At 39.2% G+C, this 26,970-nt stretch overlaps 1 protein-coding gene across 3 annotated transcripts in view; it reads right to left on the reverse strand.

The window, feature by feature from the left end:
• KCNIP1 (potassium voltage-gated channel interacting protein 1) overlaps window positions 1–26,970 on the reverse strand; it is a 692,067-nt gene that overhangs the window by 292,838 nt on the left and 372,259 nt on the right. Inside the window, exon 1 of one of the 3 annotated variants that reach the window (XM_075209807.1) lies at window positions 15,665–16,132. The exons of 1 other annotated variant lie outside the window; for it this stretch is intronic. In XM_075209807.1, the coding sequence (XP_075065908.1) occupies window positions 15,665–15,725 (61 nt within the window). In that variant the 5' untranslated portion in view covers window positions 15,726–16,132. Of the gene's footprint in view, window positions 1–15,664; window positions 16,133–26,970 lie in introns of those variants that run through there. One more of the 3 variants, XM_075209805.1, reaches the window with a different exon arrangement.

Genomic DNA, 26,970 nt, shown 5'->3' on the forward strand with positions numbered 1-26,970 from the left:
ATCCCCCTCTGTCCGCCGGCATAACGGCAAAAATAAAGTTTTAAAAAGAAAAAAAAAAAAGAAGTCAGCTGACCGGCGGGACCCGGCAGTCTCCTCTCCTCTCCTCATGAAAATGACGTTGGGTGTGATGACGTCACTCCCGACGTGGTTTTCAACAAGAAGTCGGCGAGGAGCAGTGGCTGATCAGAGAGGAGGAGCAGCGGCAGCGCGACATCGGACAAAGAAGTAAACAATAGAAGGTAAGTTAACTAACTGTGGGGCCATGTCAGAGAAGTTTGAAACAGGTATTAAGGGAGGGGGCATGATGGCAATATTAATTATATGAGGGGCATGATGGCAATATTAAATATATGAGGGGGCATGATGGCAATATTAAATATATGAGGGGGCATGATGGCAATATTAAGTATATGAGGGGGCATGATGGCAATATTAAGTATATGAGGGGGCATGATGGTAATATTAAATAAATGAGGGGGCATGATGGCAATATTAAGTATATGAGGGGGCATGATGGCAATATTAAATATATGAGGGGGCATGATGGCAATATTAAATATATGAGGGGGCATGATGGCAATATTAAATATATGAGGGGGCATGATGACAATATTAAATATATGAGGGGGCATGATGGCAATATTAAATATATGAGGGGGCATGATGGCAATATTAAGTATATGAGGGGGCATGATGGCAATATTAAATAAATGAGGGGGCATGATGGCAATAATAAGTAGCAGAGGGGCATGATGGCAATAATAAGTAGCAGAGGGGCATGAGGGGTATGATGGCAATAATTAGTAGCAGAGGGTCATGATGACAGAAATGTGGAACAGGCCGTGTGAGGGTAAATAAACAAGGGGAGCAAAAATATGAAGGGCCCAGTGTGATGGTGAAGGGTGCACAGTGTGATGATTAAAGGGCAAAAGCATGATGGAGGGCACAGTGTGATGATGAAGGGAGTACAGTGTACTAAAGGGGAAGTGTGAAGGAGGAGCAAAAGTGATGAAGTAGGGGACATTTTTTTCTCTTCTGTACTTCAACTTATTTGCCTAAATACATTTTTTGTAAGAGGGAGCTGTGAGAGCTTACACAGGCCCAGTGGGCTTGGACTGGGCGTGCAGGGACTGAAGTGACATCATACAGAGGATCAAGGTACAGTGCGCAGAGTTGGACCAATAATATCAACCTGCAGGGACTGAAATAAGCTTTCTTTTCATCAGCAAATGTGAGTAATGAAAAGTTATCATTCTAAACGATTATTGTAAAAATCCTATTATTAAAATGTAATTATCTCTATTGTAATAATGTGCACTCTTCAGTCTGTGACAGAAGCTTCCTGTTCCTGTCGGTTGTACTTTAAAACAGACTGATCAAGAAATGGGAGGTGTCTGTGAAAAGGCAGCTGGGATATGCATCCAGTGTCTTAGACCTGGGGAGGAGATGAGCTGACTCCTCAGACACTCTGCTGCAGTGAGCAATAATAAGTTGTAGTTCTGAAAAAGGGTCTTGCAAAATGTATTGTCTAGTAGCCAGACGGCTAGGATTTTGATTATATTCTGTTTTGTTTACAAGCTGGTGAATAAACTGTCTGTGGTTGTTATGGTGAAACGTCTGGACTTGTGTGGTTTACTGCTGCTGCTCACCCAGGAGATAGTACCTATTCCCCTAATTACACTACAAGTCTTTATATAGTGCGAAATCATGGGTGGAGCATGTCTCTGATATCAGACGTTTAAAGTTAATATATTCTATTTAACAGCAAAAATTGGAATAGAAGATTGTTTGCAGTATGTTTTATGTCAAGTGTATAGTTCCAAAAAAAAGTTTGGGGTAAGAATTCTTAGCATTTAAAGCTATATACAACATTATTTGCACTCTGTTTTATGTAAGGATTTAATTAAAAGTTAATATTTATTGGTATAACATTGTCTGCACTATCTTTTCTAGAACCTATTAAAAGTTAATATTGCTTCACGGGGGGGAGGGGGGGGCACCAAACCAGTATCCTGCCTAGGGCCCTATGAGGTCTAAATCCGGCTCTGCTTGCATTGTAACTTGGTTTTGTCCAAAAGAAAATGTACTCATTTTTTTTTGCCTTACTTTAATTAATGAATTGGGCCTTATAGTATTGGGAAAAGCTCACCTGTCAAGGCATCTGCTGTATGTGAGACCCTAGCCAGTTTAGCATCATCATCATCGTCATCTATTTATATAGTGCACTCAAGGTGTCACAATTAAAACCTTCCCTGAGCCTCCATTCTCCAAAGCATGCAGCACCTAATGGAAGTGGTCCAACTCACAAAACCAAACCAGAATTTGTGAATTTACAATATTGTAAGATATTTTCTCGCCGCTATAACATTTTCAATAAATATTACCATATAAAAAAACTATTTTTAAAATATTAAACACATTTAAAAGTATAAAAAAATCAATACAAAAGTAACACTTCTGGTACATCTGCTGCTAATATAACGAATGTGAGAATACATTTCCATTACAAGGGCACCTCATATTATGCTGCATGTTTAAGCAGCCCTTAATACTGCATTCCTTCTGTTCTGCCACTAGATTCCATGTGCATTTTAAGCTAAAGTGGCATCTACTTAACCAGAGCCAGATCTGCTTTCAAATCTTATGCAACAAAATATTACATATGTGTATATATATATATATATATATATATATATATATATATATATATATATATTTATTTTTATTTTTTTATTCTAGTGTTCGCCATGTATATTGAATGCTCAGATTATTTTTTCATAGTATTTTATTATACTGCCTGTGATTATTGATACCCGTTCTGTTTGTGGCTGTTAACCACTTATGGCTCTTGCTTAAGAGATATATCCACATTATTTCAGCAGCTTATGCTAACAGGATTCATTTAACTATGTTCATTTAACAAAAAAAGACAACAACAATACTATGCAATATATATGCAAATATACCTCTGTTAAAACCAATAGTCCCAATCTCGACATAGCACAACTCGGCTTTGGTATTAGAAGGTATTAGTAAACCAAAGGGATCAAAGGAGCTATAGAATGCAGATTTTATTTAAATTATCTGATTAAATTATGGTGTTATTGAATTAATTATCTGATTAAATTATGTCTGATTGAACCCATGTCAAGGGAATTAGATTGTAAGCTGCACTGAAGTTTTTCAACACCATGGAATCCTGCATGTATATACAGTAATGTATGTCACTTATTATGTTTATCTTACAGGAATGAGGGGCCTATTTATCAAAGAGAGAGATTTGCCTGCATCCTCCTGGGAAAAAATTCACATGCAAAGCCATGGGAACTATATTTAACAAGAACTTATTTCCAATGGTAAATATTTTTATTTTCAATTTTTATCTATTTTTTCCCTTTTTTTCCCCCTTTTCTTTTAAACTTCCCCCCAAAACAAATTAAAATAAGAACACATGTCAGGGTTCCACTGCGCACTTGTGAACTGGCTAGCATACACATATGCCCCAAGACTAGCCTGGCGAAGCGTTAAGGTAAGCCTTACCACTCCCAGTCAATACTTAGTAATGCTCAGTAAATTGTGGCAATAATTGTTTTTCTATCATTACGATAAGCGGTGACATAAAATCAATGTTATAACCACAGATTCATAAATAGGAGCCTATTTGTGCTTACTTTCCCCTTGATGCACTGCCTGTCAGCAAACTCATTAGCATACTGACGTTTCATGATACTGCCAACTAAGACACGTCCTTGTCAGAGCTGTGAGTTGTGGTCTGGTCACATGTACCTCCCCTGACCATACAACAAAGTAAATCCACCCGCTAATCACAAACATACTTTCTCTTTCTTTCTACATATGATAGTAAGCTTGGGAAGGAGAGAGCTTACTAGTGATTGGTGCAATGACAGGCAGGGCTGCCATCAGAAACTCTGGGGCCCAGTACTAATTAATCTGGCAGGGCCCTCCCCCATACATGCCTTTTCCCTCTTCGCCATACATGTGCCCCCCTTCCCAATCACAGTAAACGTCCCCCTCTATCCCTCATTAATCACAGTAAATGTCCCCCTCTCCCCTCCCCCCAATCGCAGTAAATGCTCCCCTCTCCTATCTCCTCCTTCCACTCACAGTAAATGCCTCCCTCTCCTATCTCCCCCTCCAATCACAATAAATGTTCCCCTCTCCTATATCCCCCTTCCAATCACAGTAAAAGTCCCCCTCTCCTATCCCCCCTTCAATCACAGTAAAAGTCCCATTCTCCTATTCCCCCCTCCAATCACAGTAAGTGTCACCCTCTCCCTTCCCAACCTCCAATCACAGTATGTGTCCCACTCTCTTATCCTCCCCCTCCTTTCACAGTAAGTGCCCCCTCTCATATCAAATTAATGCTCATTTAACTTACCTTCTCCCCCGCGATGCAACAGCTCCTGGTCACTGATAGACAGGGAGCGCATTGCGCAGCCTAGCAGAGCCTTGGAGAAGCAACATTGCGGAGGAAAAGGGGTCCGGTCGGTCACAATAAGAGACCCAGACAGTCTAGGGGACCCGGACAGAAGGTTTGTCCGGGCCCCTAGTCTGTCCAGGCCCCTCACAGCTGTACCGGCCGTACGCCCCCCCGATGGCGGCCCTGATGCTAGGTAGCGCTAAATCAGAGCTTCATTGAAAGCCCTGATATAAGCTCAATAGGCAGTTCTATAGGGTGTGAGTTTAAGCAGTTGCTGACAGAGAGACTGGAAGGAAGTGAGCATAGATTCTTGGAAAGAAGAAACATAGAAAACGATATAAATTAGATTTATGTACAATTCCAAGGGGATGAAAAAGAAAATTAAAATACAATTATTTGACACAAACAATACAATAACTACATTTTGTTTATTTATGATATTGGTCCTTTAAATAATGGCTAACAATAACAAGATATTTGCCATTTACTGTAAAAAACATTAAACCCATTAGTTCATATAATTTATAACTGGTTCAATTCAAATAAATTCCAATTTAAGAAACATGTTTTATATTTAGATGACACAACTTAAAGCTGCACCACCACCTAAGAAAAATTTACTAAGGTGCTCTTCCGCTGGAGGCCTGTCTCGGACAGACCTACCCGCCCAATGCCTGTGGGCTGCCACGTGGCTCAGGCTTTACAGTGAGAGAGCTGAGCAGATGGATCTCCTCCTCTGTACAGGTATGTGCGGTCACACCTCTGCCAACTGCAAAGTTGGAGAGTCTGTCACATGACTGCTCTCCGTGCAAAGAACAGGACTTTTGTCCAGGTACTTACAAGAACAACACATCCACCAAAACTATTATTATCCTTTCATACACCCTACCTACACCTAGACTTCAACTTTAACTTTATATACTCTGCAAGTCTTTACTCTTTCCCTCCGAGAGATCACGAAGGGGAGATGAAGTGTGAAGTGGGCGGGCACGGTGAATCGCACTGATGCAAAGTGTAATTTTACCAGGGAGATGTAGCAAAAATTACACAATATACCGCAAATCACGTCATGAAGCCTCCTATCAAGCAGAATTCACTAGGAAGTGGGCAGAATGCAGGAAAATGGACTGCTCTCCCAGGAGTCCAGGAGACCTTCCCGGAATGCAGGAGCCTCCCGGACATTCCAGGAGAGTGGACAAGTATTCTTCAGCTTATGGCATGCAAAGGTGAATTTGTAAGAAAAAAAACACACACTCAGAAAAACAACAGGTCTATTCTATTAGGAATTATTATTACAATTACTGAAATTGTTCCAAGGTCTGGTACTTAGTATATGAGAAAAATAAACTATGGGGTTTAATATGGGCAAGCAAGGAATCTGTGATCTCCAGTTAAATATACACCATGCACTGCTAATGAGCAAAAAATGTCATAAAGAATATTATATGTAAGGCAGAATGGGCAGATCATGATATGGAATGTTCGAAGTGGAAATTTATAAATGATGGTATAGAAAATGTAACTTAATGGCCATCGACCATGTAGCCCCAAAAGCTTTAGGGGATTTGATAGGTTTACATTAATTTTAGCCCTAATTATAGACGCTTTTTATGCAAAGCTATCCACTCCGTGTACTCGACACTACAACTCAATAACGAAGGGACATAATCATGAAATTGTAAAAGTTACCACTTTTTTCAACCTAAATATACTTTCTAAACTATTTCAGTTCTTCTATCTAGAAGTGTGAGCCTCCCCTCTTTTGCATATGTATATAGATGTTCAAGACCTATTCACCAAAGAGAATAAAACGACACTGGCATAGTTGACTCTTCCGTTTCCTCACCCATTTTCCGTTTCCTCACCCACTCCTCAAGTAGGCCCCAGCTCTGTGTTGACCAGTCTGGGGCAGGTTTTCAATATACCCACTTACTTAACACCAATGCTTGCAGTCTCCTTGTTATTGTAGATGTCAGCCCAGGCTGTTTAGCACTGAGGATGGATTAGGATTCGGAGAGGTGGCATGCTGCCTGTTTGGTGTTTTTTTTTTTTTTTAAATATACAGTTATACAGTAATGTGCAAAAGTTTGGAATCACTACGAAATATCTTAGATTTTTTTTAAAGAATTGATACTTTTTTTTGTCAATGTACCATTAAATAAATTTAAAAATATAGTTAAGACGTTAGTAATGTTGCAAATGATTATTACAGCATGAAATGACTGATTTATAATTTATTATTCACGTATGACTGCAAAGCTCCATGTTCAGCAGCCATTACTCCAGAGTACTAATTCTGGGTTCAAAATTGGGCAAAATAAAACAGCTTTCTCAAGTAACAAGTCAGTCTTTTGTTGTTTTGAGAAATTATGGCTATTTCATGATTCAGATTGACAAGAAGAAACTGAAGATTTCATACAAAGGTATCTGGAGAAAAAATGGCAAATTGGATCTAGCCAGGGTAGAAAAAGAAGTGCAAGTCCCAGAACAACAACTGCCCACTACGATAAGTATGTCAGAGTCTATAAAAACAGTTGCCTTACAGAGTCTTCCTTAAATAGTACTTACCAAATATCAGATTAATCTGTAACAGTAAAAAAACGACTCCAGGATGCTGACCTTATAGGCAGATTTGCAAAGAAACAAAAATATTTCAAACTTTCAAATAGAAAGAAAAGTTAAAATTGGCAAACGAACACAGACATTGGATGGTGGATAACTGAAAAAGAGTATTATGTATAGATGAGTCTAAGTTTGAGGTATTTGGCACAAAGACGAGTACATATGGGACATTTAGATCAAATTAAAGGATACTGGAGAAGTGTTTGATGTCTTCTGTCAAGCATGGAGGTGTAAATGTAATAGTATGGCACTATTTTGGTGCTGGTAAGGTGGAGATTTACACAGATTTCAGGGAACAAATAACCAGAAAGGTTACCACTCTATTTTACAATGTCACGCCATCCCCTGTGGTCAGCATTTTATTGGTGCAAATTTCAGCATGCAGCAGCAGGTTTGAAAACTATTCAAAATTCAAAAACTAAACAGGGAGCCGGAGAACTGTCTTTGATGGACTGACCACATCTCAACCCTATTGAGCTCTTGTGTGATGAGCTTGACCGTAGTGTCAGGAAAAAATGCCCTACAAGCAAACTTCCCAACTGTCCAGATTTTGGAGGAATTTACCATTTTGTGGCCCACAAAAGAGGTGGGGTTTAACATAAAATGGGTGGAGTTTTACCTAAATATGCCCATTTATGGACGCAGTTTGGATTATTCAGACGGGGCTTATTTTTACCCCCTTTTCGGGATTCTAAATATTGGGAGGGATGTACAAGCCATTCACACTTCTGGAAAGTCGTGGGTACAACATCCGCAAAGTTCTAATTACTACATTCTTTAATGAAAGTTTGATGAATAGAACAGTTGTAAGAGATAAAAATATTAAGGTATGACATTGTCAACGTGTTGATTATAATTTTAGGTCAATTTAATGGTACCTTGAAAAAGTGTCAATTCTTTCAAAAAACAAGAAATTTCTTAGGGATTCCCAACTTTTGCCAGCTAGTGTAGATATGTTTTTATTTTGCAATGCTGCATCTGTGGTCTGAATGATGGTAACTGTCAATCACTTGCATTCAGCAGAGTGTGTATTTTTAACAACAGCTGAGACTACAGATGTTGCTGATAATTATATGTTATAGCCAGCATCTGTATTCAGTGTAAACTGCAGTCATATTTACTATGACTCAGCAGCAAACCATGGAGTTATCCCTGGTATTGCAAGTTAACCGTTTGGTGCTTAGCATTAACATTATGCATGGAGAAATTGTACAACATGGGCTATGCAGTGCCAGTGCAAGGTTGCTTGGCACCCTAGGCAAAAATTAAACTTTCCACCCTTTCTCCTCCCAAAACATCTCATTTCACAGCTCCTAACACACTTGACATTTCTAAAATAAAATTAATAACTCTTACCTCCTCCTGGCTGGCAGGTAAGGCTGCAGTCCAAATGCACTGATGTCCAGATGCACTGATATCCAGATGAACTGAAGTCCCGATGAACTGAAGTCCAAATGAACTGATGTCTGACACCTAATGCTGTCCAGACTTCACTGCTGCCCAGGAGCAAACGCAGGATATCTAGATGGGAGGCTCCAAATGTCAGATTTCAGAACAAAACAAAAAAAACTTGACATCACTCACCTGGTACACACTGGCATGTTCCTAGCTGGCCCACAACTTTTCTTACATATGCCCATCTGCCCCTAGCTATTCTCACATATGCCACCCCTTGCCCATCAGCTTTTGTCACTACCCACATAACACCAACGTCACTTACATGCCCCCCTGCCCACCAGCTTACCTCTCACATACACCGCTGTCCTAAGTATCCTAGCCAGCTTTTTGCCCACCAGCTTTTCTTTAAAATGCCCTCCTTATCCACCTGCTTTTCCTAAACATATTTCTTTGCCAAACTGCTTTAATCTCACATACCCCCTTTGAAACCAGATTTTTTTCCACAAACCCTCTTGTTTACAAACATATAATAAACATCTTAATGCTTAATGGTTGAGCAACCACTTATATTTTTTAGTATTTGCCCACTACTTGGCTCTCCTCTGTTGTTGTCTATTAATGTATTCTGTAAATGTAATATTAAATATACTAACACATGCAAATAAATAAGGAAAGGTATTGTAAATGATACAGATAATGTAGATCGTTCTATAATTATTTGCATTTGTTAATTTATTCTGTAGATGTAAAATTAATTATACTAATTGAAAGCAACAAAGGAGAGCCAAATAGAGGGCAAATAGTAAAAAATATTAATGGTTCCTCAACTATCCTAGAGTAGCCCCGGCTTGGTGAATAACAGCGGTGCTTCATTATGCATTGCTGCAATTTGTCACCGCACTATTTTAGCACATAGACCCCATAGTCTCTAACTTTTCTGTAGCATCCTTTCTCCACCCCTCCTTTCTATAGCCTCCACCACCCCTTTCTATAGCCTCCACCCCCCTTTCTATAGCCTCCACCTCCCCACATTGTATAGCATCCATCCTCCCCCCTTTCTATAGCATCCATTTCCCCCATTTCTATAGCATCCATTCCCCCCCTTTCTATAGCATCCATTTCTGCCCCCTTTCTGTAGCGTCCATTCTCCCCCCTTTCAATAGCATTCATTCCCCCTCTTTCTAAATCTCCCACCACCCCTTTCTATAGCCTTCACCCCCCTTTCTATAGCCTCCACCCTCCCCACTTTGTATAGCATCCATTCTTCCCCCTTTCTGTAGCCTCCGTTCTCTCCCCTTTCTGCAGCCTCCGTTCTCCCTCCTTTCTGTAGCCTCCGTTCTCTCCCCTTTCTGCAGCCTCCATTCTCCCTCCTTTCTGCAGCCTCCGTTCTCCCCCCTTTCTGTAGCCTCTGTTCTCCCCCCTTTCTGCAGCATCCATTCTTCCCCCTTTCTGCAGCCTCTGTTCTCCCCCTTTCGGCAGCCTCTGTTCTCCCCCCCTTTCTGTAGCCTCAGTTCTCTCCCCCCCCCCTCTTTTCTGTAGCCTCCTCTTTTCTGTACTCACCTTAGGTTCTTCCTTTTTCTTCCTTTCTCTTCTTGCTCCTTGCTTCTTTCTTCTGTCTCTGTCCGACTCCTTCCGGCTCCTCTACACTGACAGCGTTGTGTCGTCACGACGCTGCCAGAAGCCGGGCAGATTTTATTGCATTATTGTGGGTGGGCGATCTGTCCTGGATGATCGCACCACCCGCATTCATTTAACAGCCATTATTGGGTCCCCGGCCTCAGTGCCACCACCCAGAGGCTGGCTTCCTAGGCAGTTGCCTAAGGCTGCCTAATGGTAGCGCCGGCCCTTGAGTTATGTAATGGCAGCAGAATCACCTGCGTTAAAAGAAACTTAGATACTTGCTACATCTGTAGTGAACAACTAAAAAGTACCATATGCATTGGATACAATTGTATGGCTAGGCTGTGCTGCTTGAGGCAAGTATTATGTTATGGAGGTCATAGTTCACAACTCAGTGATACTGGGTTTTTATATATTCATGATTTGAAGACTGTAAACATGTGTTAAATTAGTTATATGAGCCTATCTTTAATATTCTACTAATCTGTATCCAAGAAAATATTAACTTTCAGAAAAACAATCAATACACATTGTTAATATCCAATACCAAAAATTAGGATATATGGTCACCCTATCAATGAAGCAGGTTTAATATGTGATGTCCAGCTACAGTGCATAGTACATGATATGTATAAATTCACCAGGGCAGCAGCAAGAGTCCTTGGAAATGTCATTGAAATGTTGGCTGGCAGCTATGTTGAGTGAGCACAGGTTTAGGACAGCGCATATGGAGACAGTGTTGCAGCAAGAAGAATTTTGGCAACATTTACTGATAAATACAGAGTAGTGGCAATTTTATTTTAAAAAAAATGAACAGATCAAATTGTCTGCATAATTAAATTTTCAAGAACACCTGATAACGCTTAAAAAAAATTATTTGCAGCAGCAAAGTCCAAATAAAAATAAATAAAAATATATAAAATTTGCAGCATATTATATATGTTTTTGTTAAAACATAGAATCCAGCATTTTTTTTAATCATGTGAAAAGACCTATTTCCAGATAGCTGTGCTTCTTGTGTGTTTCTGAAATAATTTGTAAAATAAATGAAAATTGTACTTTTCTAGTGAAGTATTAAGAATTTAATGACACATGTATATTGTAATAATCATAACTACATTGGCAGGTGTACAAACACATGTAAAAATGTTTAATTTACTGTAGCATATTAAATGTTCTAAATACAAATACTCGATCCATACACAATAAATCATATATATTATTAAACAGGTAATTTATACAGTTCTAGGAAATCATTGTTTCATCTGTAGTGTCTGCATAATGACAAAGAACATTACAATTGGAAAGTGTAAACAATATCCCATTAATACATTAATGCCATACATCTGGTTTAACCAAGCTGTCTAATACACATAACAAATACAGTGTGGTGGGTACATCTTTCATTAAGTGATTAGCAATTGTAACATGTTTAAGTGGACCTAAACCATCAGTAAAAATGTATTTAACATCTGTTCATGCCGTCCTTTCTAAAATGACATATAAGTATGTTTTATGACTTACAGAGTCCTATAATATCAGCCTAAGCTGTATAGGGGCTGCCATGATGATACATGCACAATGGACAGCACTAAGCAATATTAACTAAAGAACATGGCATAGAAATGTTTAACGTTGTTGGTGAAGAGGGTGGAGGCGGGGCTAATAGTGGCATCCTGGCCCCACCTCCTGCTGTAATAGGCCCAAATTGGTACAGTTTAGCAGAGGGGTGGGCCCTAATGATGCAACCCACCTGGCTACATCCCCAAGAAGCACCATGGAGATCTCCCCCCACCCCGAGATTTCCAAAGTTGATAAGTATAAGGTAATGTTTTACTGTGTTCATTAATACATATGAAATTGCTGGAGTGTTTATAATTAGCTAAATATATATATTACTGATCTAGTCTTCATACTGTAAGTCTCATCATATACACTGTATGGGCTATATAGTACTTACAAAATGATCAATCATTACAGCATTTGGTCAACAAAATAGCAGTCTAGTAGGTTTTTATCTGTTCTTTCCTTTTGTTACTGTTTTTGACAACCTCTTCATAAAGTAAGTACCACTCTATGGTAAGGATGCTTCCAGATTCAGCAGTTAAGCTGGATACACACTGATGCAAATATCGTGCAGATCACACAATAAACGATTGTTTGATCAGATATTGCAAGAGTGTATACACTTCCACAGTCATGTTTTATCATACCAAAGCACACTGTATTGTTTCATTTGATTCTATAAACTTCCTAATAATCACGATAAACGATTGAACGATGTCTGGCAAATGTGGAAGTGTGTATGCACTCACGACCAGCAGCATAAGCAGATCTCTATAGACTGTACATTCATGATATTTTCAGCAGATGGTTGTGAGAGATGAAGATCACAGATCTGAAGGTAAATCATGTAGGTGTGTACACATACTATAAATCTGCATGCTCATCGGAACTTACAGTCATTGGTAAAATCGTTTCAGAAATCAATTTTGAGGTAAAATGTAATAGTGCGTACACAGCTTTAGTCTAATTATTTAAAATTTTAAAAGAAAACCATTGAGATAAAACTTTTAGCAGTTAAAGAGAAATGATCATGAAATCTAAACTATGTTAGACAGAATATTAACCAGTTAGTTTTCCTAATTGGTCTTTATTTAAAATCCAAAAGCAGTATGATAGTTAAACCTTCTTTTCTTTTACAACCTTCCTTCCCCTACTCTCCTCTTTCTTGTGATTGGAGAAAGACTTATATTGCAGTATTCAGAGCAAAAAGGATATACAAGAGGTAGAAAAAGCTATAGGTATTGAACAACTCCAAGGCAGAAGTGCATTTTTTGACAGTTTCATGTGCAATTTTAAAAACGTGAGATTTATTAGAAACCAAACTGCACAGAGAACCACATGCAGGGCCGGATTAAGGGAATGGAGGCCCCTGGGCTAAGGGGGCCTCCATTCCCCCATGAGGCCACCGCCCCCCCACCCCGCATGATCCGACCCGCCCCCCAGTGATCCGAGCCGCCCCCAAGGCACTTACCTCCTTCCCCGGCGTGCTGTACGCTCTTTACTGAGGAGATCTTGGGAGAGTGAGACTCACGAGATCTCCTCTGTAAGGAGACTACAGAGCGTCGGGGAAGGACCGCAGTGAAAGTGCTCACCAGCACTGATTGCGTCAGGGGCGTCCCCGCCCCCGACCAATCAATACTGCTGCTGAGCACTTTCAAGGGCCCCCTGGATGCCTGAGGCCCCTGGGCTGTAGCCCAGTTAGCCCTAGGGTTAATCCGGCCCTGACCACATGTTTTCAAACCACCATCTATTTTTTTTAAATGGCAGGTATAAAACCCATGTGATTTGTCAATGCGCTGTTTGCAAAACCACATACCAAACTACCAGAAACCAAGTCAGGTTTGTCAGACCTGCTTCTTATAGGTGTGATATTTTATGCCATTTGAGCTATCTTGCCATTCAGAACTTAAGATGAACCACAACAGACATATAAATTATGAAGGAAATCATTAGTTATTAAGGAGGGACAATATAAATGTATCAATATGTATTTAAGGACAGGTACCCCTTTGCGCTGCTTTAGTTTTTGCTTTGACGTGTGGTTTCAAAAACTTAAGTGAAACTGCATTTCAAAGTAAAACACATTTGACATACATTTGTTATTAACATTAGTAGTTGCATTTGGAGCTAACTATAGGCTTCCACATTGCATTTGTATACACATGCTCATAGAACAAGATGTGTTACAGGAAAAGGTGCGCTATTGCAATGCCAATGCTTGTAACAGTGGTAATGGGTATCAAAACAATGGTGTCTAGTGTCATACCCATTGGCATGCATTTTACTAGTGATAAAAAGCACGTATTTAATGCCAGTTGATAGGAAGACTTAAGATTCCTTCAACGCAGCAGTATTGTAACACCAAAGTACAAATCACTTATAACTGAAGATGAATAGATTTGCAGTAGAATTGGCAAGAATTGTCTTGAGGATACTTTGATGAAACATCCAGGGGAAGGAGCAAGGATGAATTTAAAACTCGTAGAACCCATATGTTATTAACACTATAAACAATTGGACAGAGTAAATAGCCCTGGATATACTAATATAGCTCTTCTTCTAAATCGGCATCCCAATTTAGATTTATTACTCAACAGTTGAGAATGTTCTAAAAAAAATGTTCAATATTTATGTAATTATTACTGATGTATCACTGCACCTGTTGTCACCAAATATATGTTTCACACAGCACTAAAAACCATTGTTATTAATCTGGACAAGTGTAAGCTGCAGTTGTCTTTTGTTTTGTTATTCTTATGTCAATCCACAGCCTACTATACTAACTGACATACCAATGTGACCAGTGCAAAAAAAATGTCTACAGTATTTGCATTGATTTTTGACAAGGTGTTCATTTGTGTAATAAACCTATTATCTACTAGTTATTGTTTTGACCTGAAAAGACTTCTACAGGTGCTGTACACACTAAGAGCCACATGTTTTCTATCAAAGCAGAAACATAATTAGGTATGTATGATAAGTAGGTAAACAAAACACATACATAATTAAAGAAACTGCAAGAATCAACAGTTGTTTGAGGAATACAGTAGCACTGTTAGCTATATTATAAAACATAAGCAAATGAATCTAATTTGCTACAGGATCAGCACTTGTCTGAGTATATCGATCATTAGATGATTCCCTTTCTCAGATGTTTCTCTTGTGTATTCAGTAAACTGATGTAAAAACTAGTATTTTTCCCCACACAAAAGGATGCAACAGTTTTCAATATGGCAATCTCCAGTTTCAGAGGCATAAGTCTTTCCTATTTATATATATTATTTCTTTTTTTCAGCAGCACTTTAAATTTGCTTCTCGAAAGAAATACCCTATAAAAGTATAATCGAGATAAATAAATAGGATTTTAAATTTGAATGATTTGAGTCTTAAGTGCTGTTCTGTATGCTTGTTGCATTCAAAAGCCTTAGCTTGTTGTTTTCGAAACACTCGAGTACTGCTGTAATTGTACTATACACTATATAGAAATATACATTGTAGAATGTTTACATAATGGATCACATCTTCATCCCTTCCACAGCCCATGAACACCCCAGCCACTGTCCCTCCCGTCCTTGTGACATCCCACTGAACCCCCTAGTCATGTTTTGCAAGCTCTTCCTTGCAACAAAGTGGACACATGTTAATTTATGCTTGGATTGAATATGACAGCTCATTGCATCTGTTAGAGGACTGATTGTCGCTGTATCTATGTTATATCAGAAACTGCATATCGTGGGTGAGTTGTGGGTCTGTGGGAAGATACGTGAGATATATGTCAGACATTTCCACAGTCTGTCTCATTATAATAAGCAAAGAAACCAATGCTATATGCTATTTGGTTGCGGTAATAAAGAACCTTTTTCATTCACTACGTCTACAACATCAATACGTTTCTCAGCTACCTGAGCATGCAGCCAGTTTATGGCTTAATTCTTCGGCTACAGACTGCACATGGTTATCCAGTTTAAGTGATTAGTGATTTTAATTTAAAACATTCAAGCAAGGACGGAATCTTACCTTTAGACTGTCTTCTTTGTTTGGTCTGAAAGGAGGAGAACGTGCCCATCACTGCACCCATTTTGGAAATGATACTTGTGTGACTTTTTTTTATCCCCCTTAAATATAAATCCGCTCAGATTGACTACTCCAGGAAAAAAAAAATAACACTGCAGCTCAGCCGTCAGCCAGCGTTGTGTTCAGAGGTTTGCTTTCCCTCTCCCCCTCTCCTCTCCTCTCCCTTCCTCTCTCTCTCTCTCTTTCAATCAACACACATACACTGACTCACACAGTCTTCACAGTTATTATTCAAAACAGATCCCCATCAAATTTTAAATGCTAGGTAGATTCCCTTAGACTAGAGCTGGCAGCAGATTGCATTAAAACATATCTGGAGAGCTGCCATATAAACACACAGTATTTTTTTTTTCTCTCTTTTGTTCACTTATGGCTCCCACCGGCAGGCTGACTTAAACACACACACATCAATGCATCACTTACAGAATACTAAACTACGGATCTGTAAGCATGGTGGGGGTCTCGTGGGATGAAAATGGTCTTGTACGGGTACCAATCATGAATGACTGAGATCCTCCTGCTCGATAGAATTGATAGCAAGTAAACAAGTAGGGGCAGTAGGAGGTCAGAGGAATGTACAGTTACAATGATTAATGTAGAATATTCGAATATGAAGATAGGATTTTTTTGTGTGATTTCTGTTTTAAATTAAGTTGATCGTTATTTGATTTGATTTGATACAATGGTAACATTGTTATACATTATGTGTGTGTGATTACATAGTAAGCATGCAAGCCTAAAGGTAAAAACTGCAGTATAGTCTAAAAGTCTGCCAGTATTACAGCTGTCTGCTTTAAACACACAGTATTGAACCATTTGTTGCTCTACTTTTATTTATTTGTTTTGCATTTGTTGTTCTACTTTTTTGTATGTGTGTTGCAAAGTATATTATTTCATTATTTTTGTTTTGTTTAATAATTTGTGCCAGCATTATTCCAGGATGGTTTCAATCCTCTGTTCTCACAGACTGATTCTTACCTTTCAAATTTATTTAGACAGATTTGGAGATTTGAAGCTCTGGATTATCTCCTGCAAAGAACTGGATAATTTATGTGTGCTTCACATCTTAGTAGTCTATTATTCATATAATTTATCCATTACAGCACTGTTTTATTTGCCCTGTGTGATCCTGATTGTATGTACATACTTTGTTAATCAAAGAGGACTGTTGGTATGACAACATTCTGGCTACTTTTCATTGATTAGATATTAATAAATTTTGTATTATATTGTAATCTCGTTATTAAACAAAGTCTATTGGACATCAAGGGCCTGATTCGTTAGGGAAGCAAAGTAAACGCAATTTGGAAATTACACACATTTACACCCATATATTACAAGTGGATCTGAACAAACGGTTCTAGTTGAATATGGGTCTAAGTAGGCTCTGTCTGTATGCCTCTTGCCATATGCAGACAGATACAATGCACTGCAGGATACACACAATGCATATGTGCAATATAAAGTCCCATCAGAACACACACACATAAAAAATGAACACCTGTTATTAATAATAAAATCATTAATAAAAAACATTAAAATGTTTTAGTTTAATCTATTTGTTTTTGTCATTATTTTAATACATCAAATACATATATCAGAGTGGTATTAATGCCTTCTGTACATAAAAAGCATTTTTACAGTTGCTCTTAATTGCAAACTCATGTTCTGGCATGCAAATGCCATCGTCATCACTATCAATCTACACTTACACCTGCCCTGTAGTTGGTGCGAGTGATACAATTAAAAATCATGTACTTCAGAAATGCCCAGAGTTTGAATCGGATGGATGTGCGTGCTCTTAACCTTGGCTACTTACATACGCCCCTTACCTCCTTTATTCCAGCCTTCAAATCATAGGTTGTCAGAAGTGTCCTTTGCGTTTGAAGATGAATTATATGCGCTTGCGCTCACTGGCGTATAGTCTGTTTCTGAGCATGTGCAGAGACATTTTACGTAAACTACACATATCGGGATTTACGTACCTTAATGGATTCAGCCCCCAAAATTCTATATTTAAGTATGCCCCCTTTAACCACAAGTGCTAAAACCTATAACATCCCTAGTTGCTGTGTAAAGCGTCGGAGCTGGGTTTTAATTGGTCTGCTGCTGGCTGAAAACTTGCCTCACTCCTCGCTAAAGTCTGCCAAAAGAAGAGACCATAGAAAGCTTTTGTGAATGTAATCCATGAATTACTAGTGCAAATGTGGATTATTGCAATAGTTACCCCTTAAATTGGCTTGATAGATTATATATGTTTACCAATAATTGAATATATAGATACGTTTGTCATTGGATAAAATCCTCGTTGCTAGGGCTCCTATTTTTTCTATACAGAATGCAGACATTTTCACTTGAAATTCCCTCAGTCAGATAAAGCCACCATATGCTTATTTATGAGTACCTAACAAAAAAAATGTATAAACATAAAATAATGGTATGACCAGGGCTGCCATCATGGGGGTATGGGGGTATAGCTCTAAGGGGCCTGAAATGACGAGGGAGCCCGCCGTAACTTGCAGCTAAAGTCATGCAGCAGGGTCAGTAACAAAGGCGGCACCTATCCCCAGTTCTTTGCTCTCTGCCCTGAAGCGCTGGCCACATGATGTTATGATGTTGCGACAATGTGAAGAGGAGCTGACAGGAGCTGTCAGTGCCAGAAGAAAGAAGAGGAAGAATTATAAAAAGAAAGAAGAATTAGAGAAGTCTGTAAGTAAAGTACGGGAAGGGAGTTGGGGTGCGTTCCTTCTCTATAGGAAATAGTGTTTACCCATATTGCTCACTCACTATCCAAGAATCATGCTCTTTAACTGGATTTTGTACGTTATTCTGTATGAAAACCCTGTTTTTGTTCCATTACTAGTACAAAATAAAATTGATCAAGAAGTTGGTACCGCACCCACTCCACTCTTAGGAAACTTGGTGGCAAATCTATAAACATTATGGGGGGATTGACATGACTATTCTGGCTCCCTGGGCCGATGCAAGGATTCTTGCTGCTTTAGGCAAAGCTTCAACTTACCGTCTTGTCCCACCATCCCCCCACAATGCCCGCACCTTTACACACTTAACTTTTGCAAAATAAAAATAATACCTTACCTTCTCCTGGTTGGCAGGTAAGGCTGCAGTCAAGATGCACTGATAGCGGGTGCAGAACGTTATCCCAGGGGCAAATGCAGATGGTGTTTCCAAATGATGGATTTCAAATAAAGCAAAAAACCCATTTGTAATAATAAAGGGGCAACGCCCCCCACCCTAGCCCCTACTATTTCCATACCCATTACACCAATACCTATCCCACCCCTCTTTTCACACATTACACCAATACCACCCCCACACCAGTCCCCACACATTACACCAATACCACCCCAACACAACACAACATGTAGTCCGGAGCAGAGGGGGAGTTTTCACAGGTGCCTGTCAGCCCAAGTAGCAAGCAGGGGAACATAGGTGCCGTGTGCTCCATGATCCATGCACTTTGTGTGAAGAGATTAACCCACAGTATTTTCTTCTTTTTGGGTGGCAGCAGACCACACAAATACTTGGCATCAGCCCTCAGTAGCACCCACAAGAGCTCAGTGCCCAAGACAGCTGCACAAAGCTTCTTAATTGTAACGCCGGACCTGCTGACTCGTAATTTATAAATAATATAGGAGTAGAGGGGCTGGGGTTTTGATTTGACTGTTATAGTGACCAATCTATAAGAACAAATATAGAGAGTGTGGTTGATATGACTATTTTGGCTTCTAATTTCTGAATATTCTTTCGACCAATCTATAAAAATGGATTTAACATGATTATTCTGGTGCCAACAAATCTATTAAAATTATAGGGGAGGGGGGGGGGGGTTGTTGACTATTCTGGCACCTAACCTCTAAAAAAAAGTATTTATTTGCTGATCTTGAGAAATAAAATTGTGTTTATTTTTTTATTGTAAAATTAGGCTCCCTGTGGTTTAAGAAAAGATTACTATAGAGAAGTTATGTGCATTTTTTTTAAACCTTATATTTTATATATTAAATTCATGCTTGGATGTTGGGATCCTTTTACATTAGCAGCAAATATATTTAAGAGCTATCTGTTAGGCTGAGCACACTGTGTCCTTATCCACTTGTGCCTCTGTACCTTACTAGGCAGCCCAGACAGGATGCCACAGGAGGTCAGGCTCTAATATTACCATTGATAGTGATGACAGTAGTAAAGTTGTGTGCATGAGATTTGGAACTGCATCACCACTAGAACTATGTCATCACAGTGGGGGTGAGCTCCATTTATACAGTATGTGTGGGTAACCTGATGGGAAGTGCTCTTCAGTGGCGACAAGTAAAACATGCCCATTTTCATCTTTCTTGACCACACTAAAAAAGTAATATAATATAATTATACCATTTTGATATCAGTCAAATGTAAAAATGAAAACTGCATTCTTAACAGTATGTTGGAGGGGGTAGAGGAAACCAGTGTAATGTGCAGTCTGAACATAGAGGCTGGGTTTGGGACTGTGCACTGGTCAGGCCAGGTCTGACTTATATACCCCACAACCCCGTTGTATGCTCACTGGGCTGCTTCTAGTACCTGAGCAAAGTAGGTGTACTAGCTACTATGCATGTACCCAGGGCCGCCGAGAGGGGGGGGGAGCGGGTACATTTTACCCGGGCCCGGCCATGCCAGGGGGCCCGGGCCGGGCCCTTGCTGCTATTTTTTGTCATTTTTTTTTTTTATTTTATTTTTTTGTATTTTGCGTATTTTTATTTTTTTAAAAAAAAAATTCCCGCGGGGTAGGGGGAGGGGGGGGGGGGGGGCGTTGGTGGGGGGAGCTATAAGAAATAAAAAAAAAAAAAAAAAATCAATACTCACGTGACCGCGGCGCCGCGTCCCTCCTCTCCTGTCTTCTCCATTCACACTGACTGTCGGGCGTGACGTCATCAAGTCACGCCCGGCAGTCAGTCAGTGAGGAGCGCCGCAGCCTGACAAGACCAAAGAAGAAGAAAGAAGAGAAGACAGAAGAGAAGAGAAGAAAAGAAAGAAGCTGACAAAAGGTAAGGAAAGAAACTGAGAGGCACAGAGGAGGAAAAGAGAGGGACAGAGGAGGAAAAGAGAGGCACAGAGGAGGAAAAGAGAGGCACAGAGGAGGAAAAGAGAGGCACAGAGGAGGAAAAGAGAGGCACAGAGGAGGAAAAGAGGGGCACAGAGGAGGAAAAGAGAGGCACAGAGGAGGAAAAGAGGGGCACAGAGGAGGAAAAGAGGGGCACAGAGGAGGAAAAGAGGGGCACAGAGGAGGAAAAGAGAGGCACAGAGGAGGAAAAGAGAGGCACAGAGGAGGAAAAGAGAGGCACAGAGGAGGAAAAGAGGGGCACAGAGGAGGAAAAGAGGGGCACAGAGGAGGAAAAGAGGGGCACAGAGGAGGAAAAGAGAGGCACAGAGGAGGAAAAGAGGGGCAGAGAGGCACAGAGGAGGAAAAGAGGGGCAGAGAGGCACAGAGGAGGAAAAGAGGGGCAGAGAGGCACAGAGGAGGAAAAGAGGGGCAGAGAGGCACAGAGGAGGAAAAGAGGGGCAGAGAGGCACAGAGGAGGAAAACAGGGGCAGAGAGGCACAGAGGAGGAAAACAGCGGCAGAGAGGCACAGAGTTATAAAAAAAAGGGGCAAAGAGGCACAGAGTGAATAAAAAGGGGGGAAAGCAGCATGGAGGGCGCAGTGTAGTTGTGATGGGGCTTGTTGCAATGTAGTGTGTGTGCGGTAGGTGGTGGCTAATTAATGGGCGCTATTTTGTTTGTAGGGTGATGGTGAGGCAATTTAATAGTGGGGATTATTAATTTAAGATGGGGTGATTTGGGGCCTATTGAATGTGGAGGTGAGTTTGGGGAGGATGAGGTCTATTTATTAAATGTGACTATGAATTATTTAATGGCAGTGATGGTTGCGGGAAATAGGTATTGCTAGGCTGTTTGCATGACGGGAAATAGGTTTATTTATTACATGTGAATTCTATTATTTTAATGTTGGGGCTGGAGGAAGGCCTAATTATTAATCGTGGGTGCTATTGATTTAACGCTGCGTCTGACTGAAATTTTCTAAATGTAGCCATTTTTTTCCCAAATAGGTCCTTCTACATTCCAAGATCCAGGTAAGCCACAACTAAAGAAACCAGCAGCCTCGGGTGGAGAAAGTGAGAAGAACAGGTAGGACAGAGCAGCATAGTGTGTGAAATGTTGTGATTCTAGTAGGGACAATGCCAATGTTTGGTGAGCCCAGTGGGCGCAGGCCAAGACTGAACTGTTTGTGTACACACTGCATTCTTTGTATACTACACTGTGGTGCTGGATGTCTTAAAAGTCAGGAGTGCTTGGACATATGTGACGCTGTGGTGAATTCAGGACCTAGTGATTTTGATGTGCTAGCTATGCGCCCAACGGTGCATTGCCACGGCCCCAAATGTATGACCACATTCCCGAAAATTTTTGCACCGTCGTTAGGCTAGCCACGCCCCAATGGCGCATTGACACGCCCCTGAATGTATGACCAAACCCGCGTCGTGTTTTTTAGGGCTTACTCAACTATGGGGGGGCCCCATGAGTTTGTTGTACCCGGGCCCTGAATTCCTCTTGGCAGCCCTGCATGTACCCTACAAGGCCTCTCATCTTGCTGTTTGGGCCCTGCCCTGGTCTCTGCTTTTATCCTACACTTTGCTTGCAAGCTACTGTGGATGTGCACCCTGTGCAGTTCTGGTCCCAAGTGTTTGTAAGCAGCTGATCTTGAGAGAGACTGGTGTGACAACTGGTCTACTTTTATAAGTAGTGTTTCAAAAGATGCTATGAAGAATATACACACATTCCTGTGATTAATGGTGACAGCTGGTGAAAAATTGGGAATGGGATTAAAAAAAGGAAGAGTTTGATATTTATGACTGAGCAGTGGATTAGTGGTTTATGCTAATGTTTAGTCTAAAATTTAAAGCTTGTATGGCTTAGATTTAAGAAAACTTGGGCATACTTTAAAAGCTTGTTGTTTTTCTTTATTTCACCCAAAAAAACGTAGTCAATAAGCAACGCACTTTAAAAAAGAGACTCCCCAATAAGTTTTTTCGCATCCCAGGGTAGCTAGAGGTTAAGAGAAAATTTAATTTTGGTCATTTCTAGTCCAAGTACCTTATTATGTCTAATGTTGGGCCCTCTGTCCAGTTGGCTTCCTTTTACCTCTTTGTAAAATGGCCTAAGACTGAGAAACAGATTGTTCTGAGAAACAGTTTGTTTTGGCTTTGCCATTTAAACTCAGAGCTATTGGATTAAGTATTTAGCACAAGATTTAGGAACCCAGGGTGCGGATTTTGGACTTTAATTTAGGGACTAGATTTAGGCATTAGGAACTGCATATTTGGATTGGGGATTGGTGTTAGCGAAAAATAATCAAGTATACTGAAGAATACCAGTCTACAATAAACTGTAAGATTTCCTTTCATGTGAGATTATGGCAGCAAACAACAGTCTAGTTCTGATTTTCCATACAGTAGAGAGGCTTTGCAGTCCAGCCTCTCTGCAACCGATGCAGCACTTTTTAAATCAATGTGCAATGTATTTGCAATCTTTTTTACTGATAAGGTGTCCTCCATATCTGAGCTGGAATCAAGTGCCAAGATTACAGGCTTACGAAAATGGGTTATCTGGCATCTTGGACTAATTTTTACCCCTCAATGGTATAATTACCCTAGGGTTTCATCTCACCAGTTGTACCTAGACCAAGCCCAAAAAAACATTCTTATAAGGTATATTAATATAATTGGGCCAGCACAGAGAGGTATCAAACATCCCATTTCTAGAGAGTGTCATTGAGAATATATTATATATATATACATAGAAGGTAGACAAAATAAATGCAGACATGAAAACAAAGGGTAGTGAGAGCTTACATTCTAAGTGGAAGAGGGCACAGACACACAGATTTGAGCCAAGTAGAATGAGTGTGGCTCACAGTGGAGATTGGGACTGATGAGAGGGTGCTTTAGTGTGGGTAATACAGGTGACAGTAGCGTAATCATTAATAAATATATGACCGAGATGAATTACCAACTAATGGTTGATTCACATCTAAGCACTGTCATTGCATTATTTTCATGTATGTTTCAATGTCCAAATTGGGCATTAGAAATAGAACACATTGATGCCTATTAGCTAATTCCCATATCAGCAGGTACAATACATGACCACTGCAATGAAGTATTCTCTTCTAGTTTTGGTAGCATCATCATTTGGCCTGATTTCCCGACACAGGACTAGAAAAATGGGAAAAATCAGAACACTTTACTGATCTCTGTATGAAAACACTTTACAGATTTCTGTTTTCTTTCAAAATTCTCCAGGGTTATTAATTGACCAAGACAAGAATGGGTACAACTGTTCTGCTCTGTCCTGGACCAGAACCCAATGGTTTATGAGAGGGGGTTTTGTCTTATTAAAAAATACATGTGCCTGGAGTTCTTCTTTAAATCACTTTTGAGTAACTTGTTATGCCTTGCATCACTTGCATGTAATTATAGTACTTGAGTGATTTTCTAACTTTTCAACTTTTAAACATTTGATGTCTAAGAAAATTCAGACATAGATATCCTTTACAGAGCATTGTAGTCATAACTCTTAATATTTTAACCCAAGAAAAGCATCACTTAGCAAATGGTGCAAAAGTGTTTGCTTTAAGACTCTTGTTGTTTCATTATAGCTTTGCTTTTCACTAATCAATTGGCAGCAGATTCTTTGCATCAACATAAATAGCTGGTGCCTCAAGTAAATAACGACAAGTAATGACATTGTCTACTATAAAATCATTAACTCATAGTGCTGTTGTCTATCAACCGGCTGTCTAGGTTTTAACTTTCTATATGATCTAACAGAAAATATATAGGATTTAATTTTTTCATTACAAAACAAAAAATAATAATTTAAAAATGTGTGCATAAGTGTAAGATTGTCAGTAATAAGATCACCCCCCACATATTTCTAAAACTCAAAAAAATGGGTATATAATAACTATTCGGAATATTACAGTCTGGTTTCAGTCTTTGAATCTGCTGTACATTCCGAGGAATCACCGTAGGCAATGGCAATTGTTTAATATCTACAGTTTAGACCTCAGAATGAAGCAAAATAATGTAAAGCTAATGGCTTCCCTTGAGATTTATGGCAGGTCATTATGCTTTTGAAGATCACATTTAATATTGTCAGGAAACCTATGGATATGCTGAAAAGTTATGGTTGCGTATTAAAAGACAGTGTGTACTTCATTATTTTGGCCTTAGGAGAGAATGGTGGCTATGGTTCGCTCAGAATATATCCACATTTTTAAAAATAGTTTTTTAGAATTTGAGATAGTTTTGCACCAATATATAGTTTTGGCTTTTAAACTAATTAAATAAAAACATCTGAGATCCTGTCTACCTGGATATTTTTTTGGAGAGTATGACATTTCAGATTTGCTCCTAAGACCCTAATAAAATGCTCCTCTATTAATTTTAATGAGATTTTAAGAAAATGTTCATAAATGCCAAGGTAGATGCTTTTTTGAAATTAGGAAAACTTCTTCATGTAGATTAATGATGAATAACAAAAATGAGTGTGCTATACTTTGGGCTGAAAACCACAGACAGTAAAAAAGAAAATGATACTTAACCACTTAAGGTAATTAGAATATGATATTTTCTGATGATCTTTTCTTAGCTGACAAGACATGGAAAAAAATTAAACTAAAGTGAAAGGTAATCGATATATCATATGTGGTTTATAGGAGAGATGCAATAGGTAAATTTTTGTTGTCCAGTGATATATTCAAAGCCGCAAAGTCTGATGTGTGTTGCTGTGAAATGTGTCAAGTACCTGTCCCTGGTAGCCTACAGATGTAATAATTAAAGCATAATTTTTAATAGTGTATAAAAATATATATTACTGATGATACAATATATAAACATTTGCAGATATTTGTTCAACTGTTAGAAATAGTATAATTAGCATCAATTTGCACTACAAACATTTCCCATATGTCCAAATGCTGTGCTGCTGTGATTGCCTATATATATATGTATATATATATATATATATATATATATATATATATATATATATATCTATATATATATATATATATATATATATATATCTATAATATAAATGTCTAGTGGCGTGTGTTAGTCTGTCTGTGTGTGTTTGGAAAAAATAAAACCAAGCTGCAGTGCCACCTGCTGGGCGGAGTTATACACTGACCTACTAAATTCTTAGTGTGTGTGGGAAAAAAAATTCAGAAAGGGCTGAAATTTGGTATACTAAGATGTTTTTAATTTGTTAATTTAATTTGTTAATTGTTAAAAGTGTTTATAAAGATTTTAAAAAAAAATAAATATATATTTCTTGAAGGAGAAGTGACAGTTGGGAGTGGTTGGTGGTTGCCGGGGGTGACAGTGGGGAGTAGTTGGTGGTTGAGGCCTGGGCTATGGCCCAAATGCATGACAAGAACCTTTTTAACACCTTAAGTAGCTTGATTTGACTAGAATGCATGAGTATCATGCACGGGTTAACTTGTGTATATATATATATATATATATATATATATATATATAATGCATGTGGCAAGTTACAAAAGAGATGCAACAAACAAGCACTTCCAACTTGTTTTTCACCAGATACTGCTTTCTTTGTCTGGTTACTATGGAGAGCTTGGCATATATCCTAAAGAAAGTTTTGTAACTGCCACAGGGTGCCCTGTGTACAATGATAGTTTCTAGTGCAAGACATGCGAAAATTGCTGTTCTGTAATAAAGGGCTTATTTTATTAAGGAGTACATAACTACGACTTACTTCATGATCTAATGACTAAGTTACCCCGGTGTGTTTAGAAGGCTGTAATGTCCCTTCACTGAAGCAGGTTTCACCTGGCGATAAATAATTGATGTTCTAAGTCTTACTGAATATTACTGCATCTTCCTCAGAACCTAGAAGACATCTAAGAGCAAAATCTTCAGGAATTCAACTAGACTATATGAGAAGTCCACAGGGGATATGCAGCTGCACTTCAGACTTTTTCGATGGCTGATTTTGCTCTAACATGCTTCATACATGTGAAATTCATTAGTGGATACAATAGTAAAGAAAGGAGACAGTGGTCAGATTAGAACTAGGAAGACATTGTCCTCAGTTAACTGTGACTTTAATCATGGAGTGGAAAACTACTCTTTTCCTCCCCCTGGTCACAAGAATTTTCTGGCCATA

Source organism: Mixophyes fleayi, chromosome 4 (assembly GCF_038048845.1).
Source record: "Mixophyes fleayi isolate aMixFle1 chromosome 4, aMixFle1.hap1, whole genome shotgun sequence".
NCBI lineage: Eukaryota > Metazoa > Chordata > Amphibia > Anura > Limnodynastidae > Mixophyes > Mixophyes fleayi.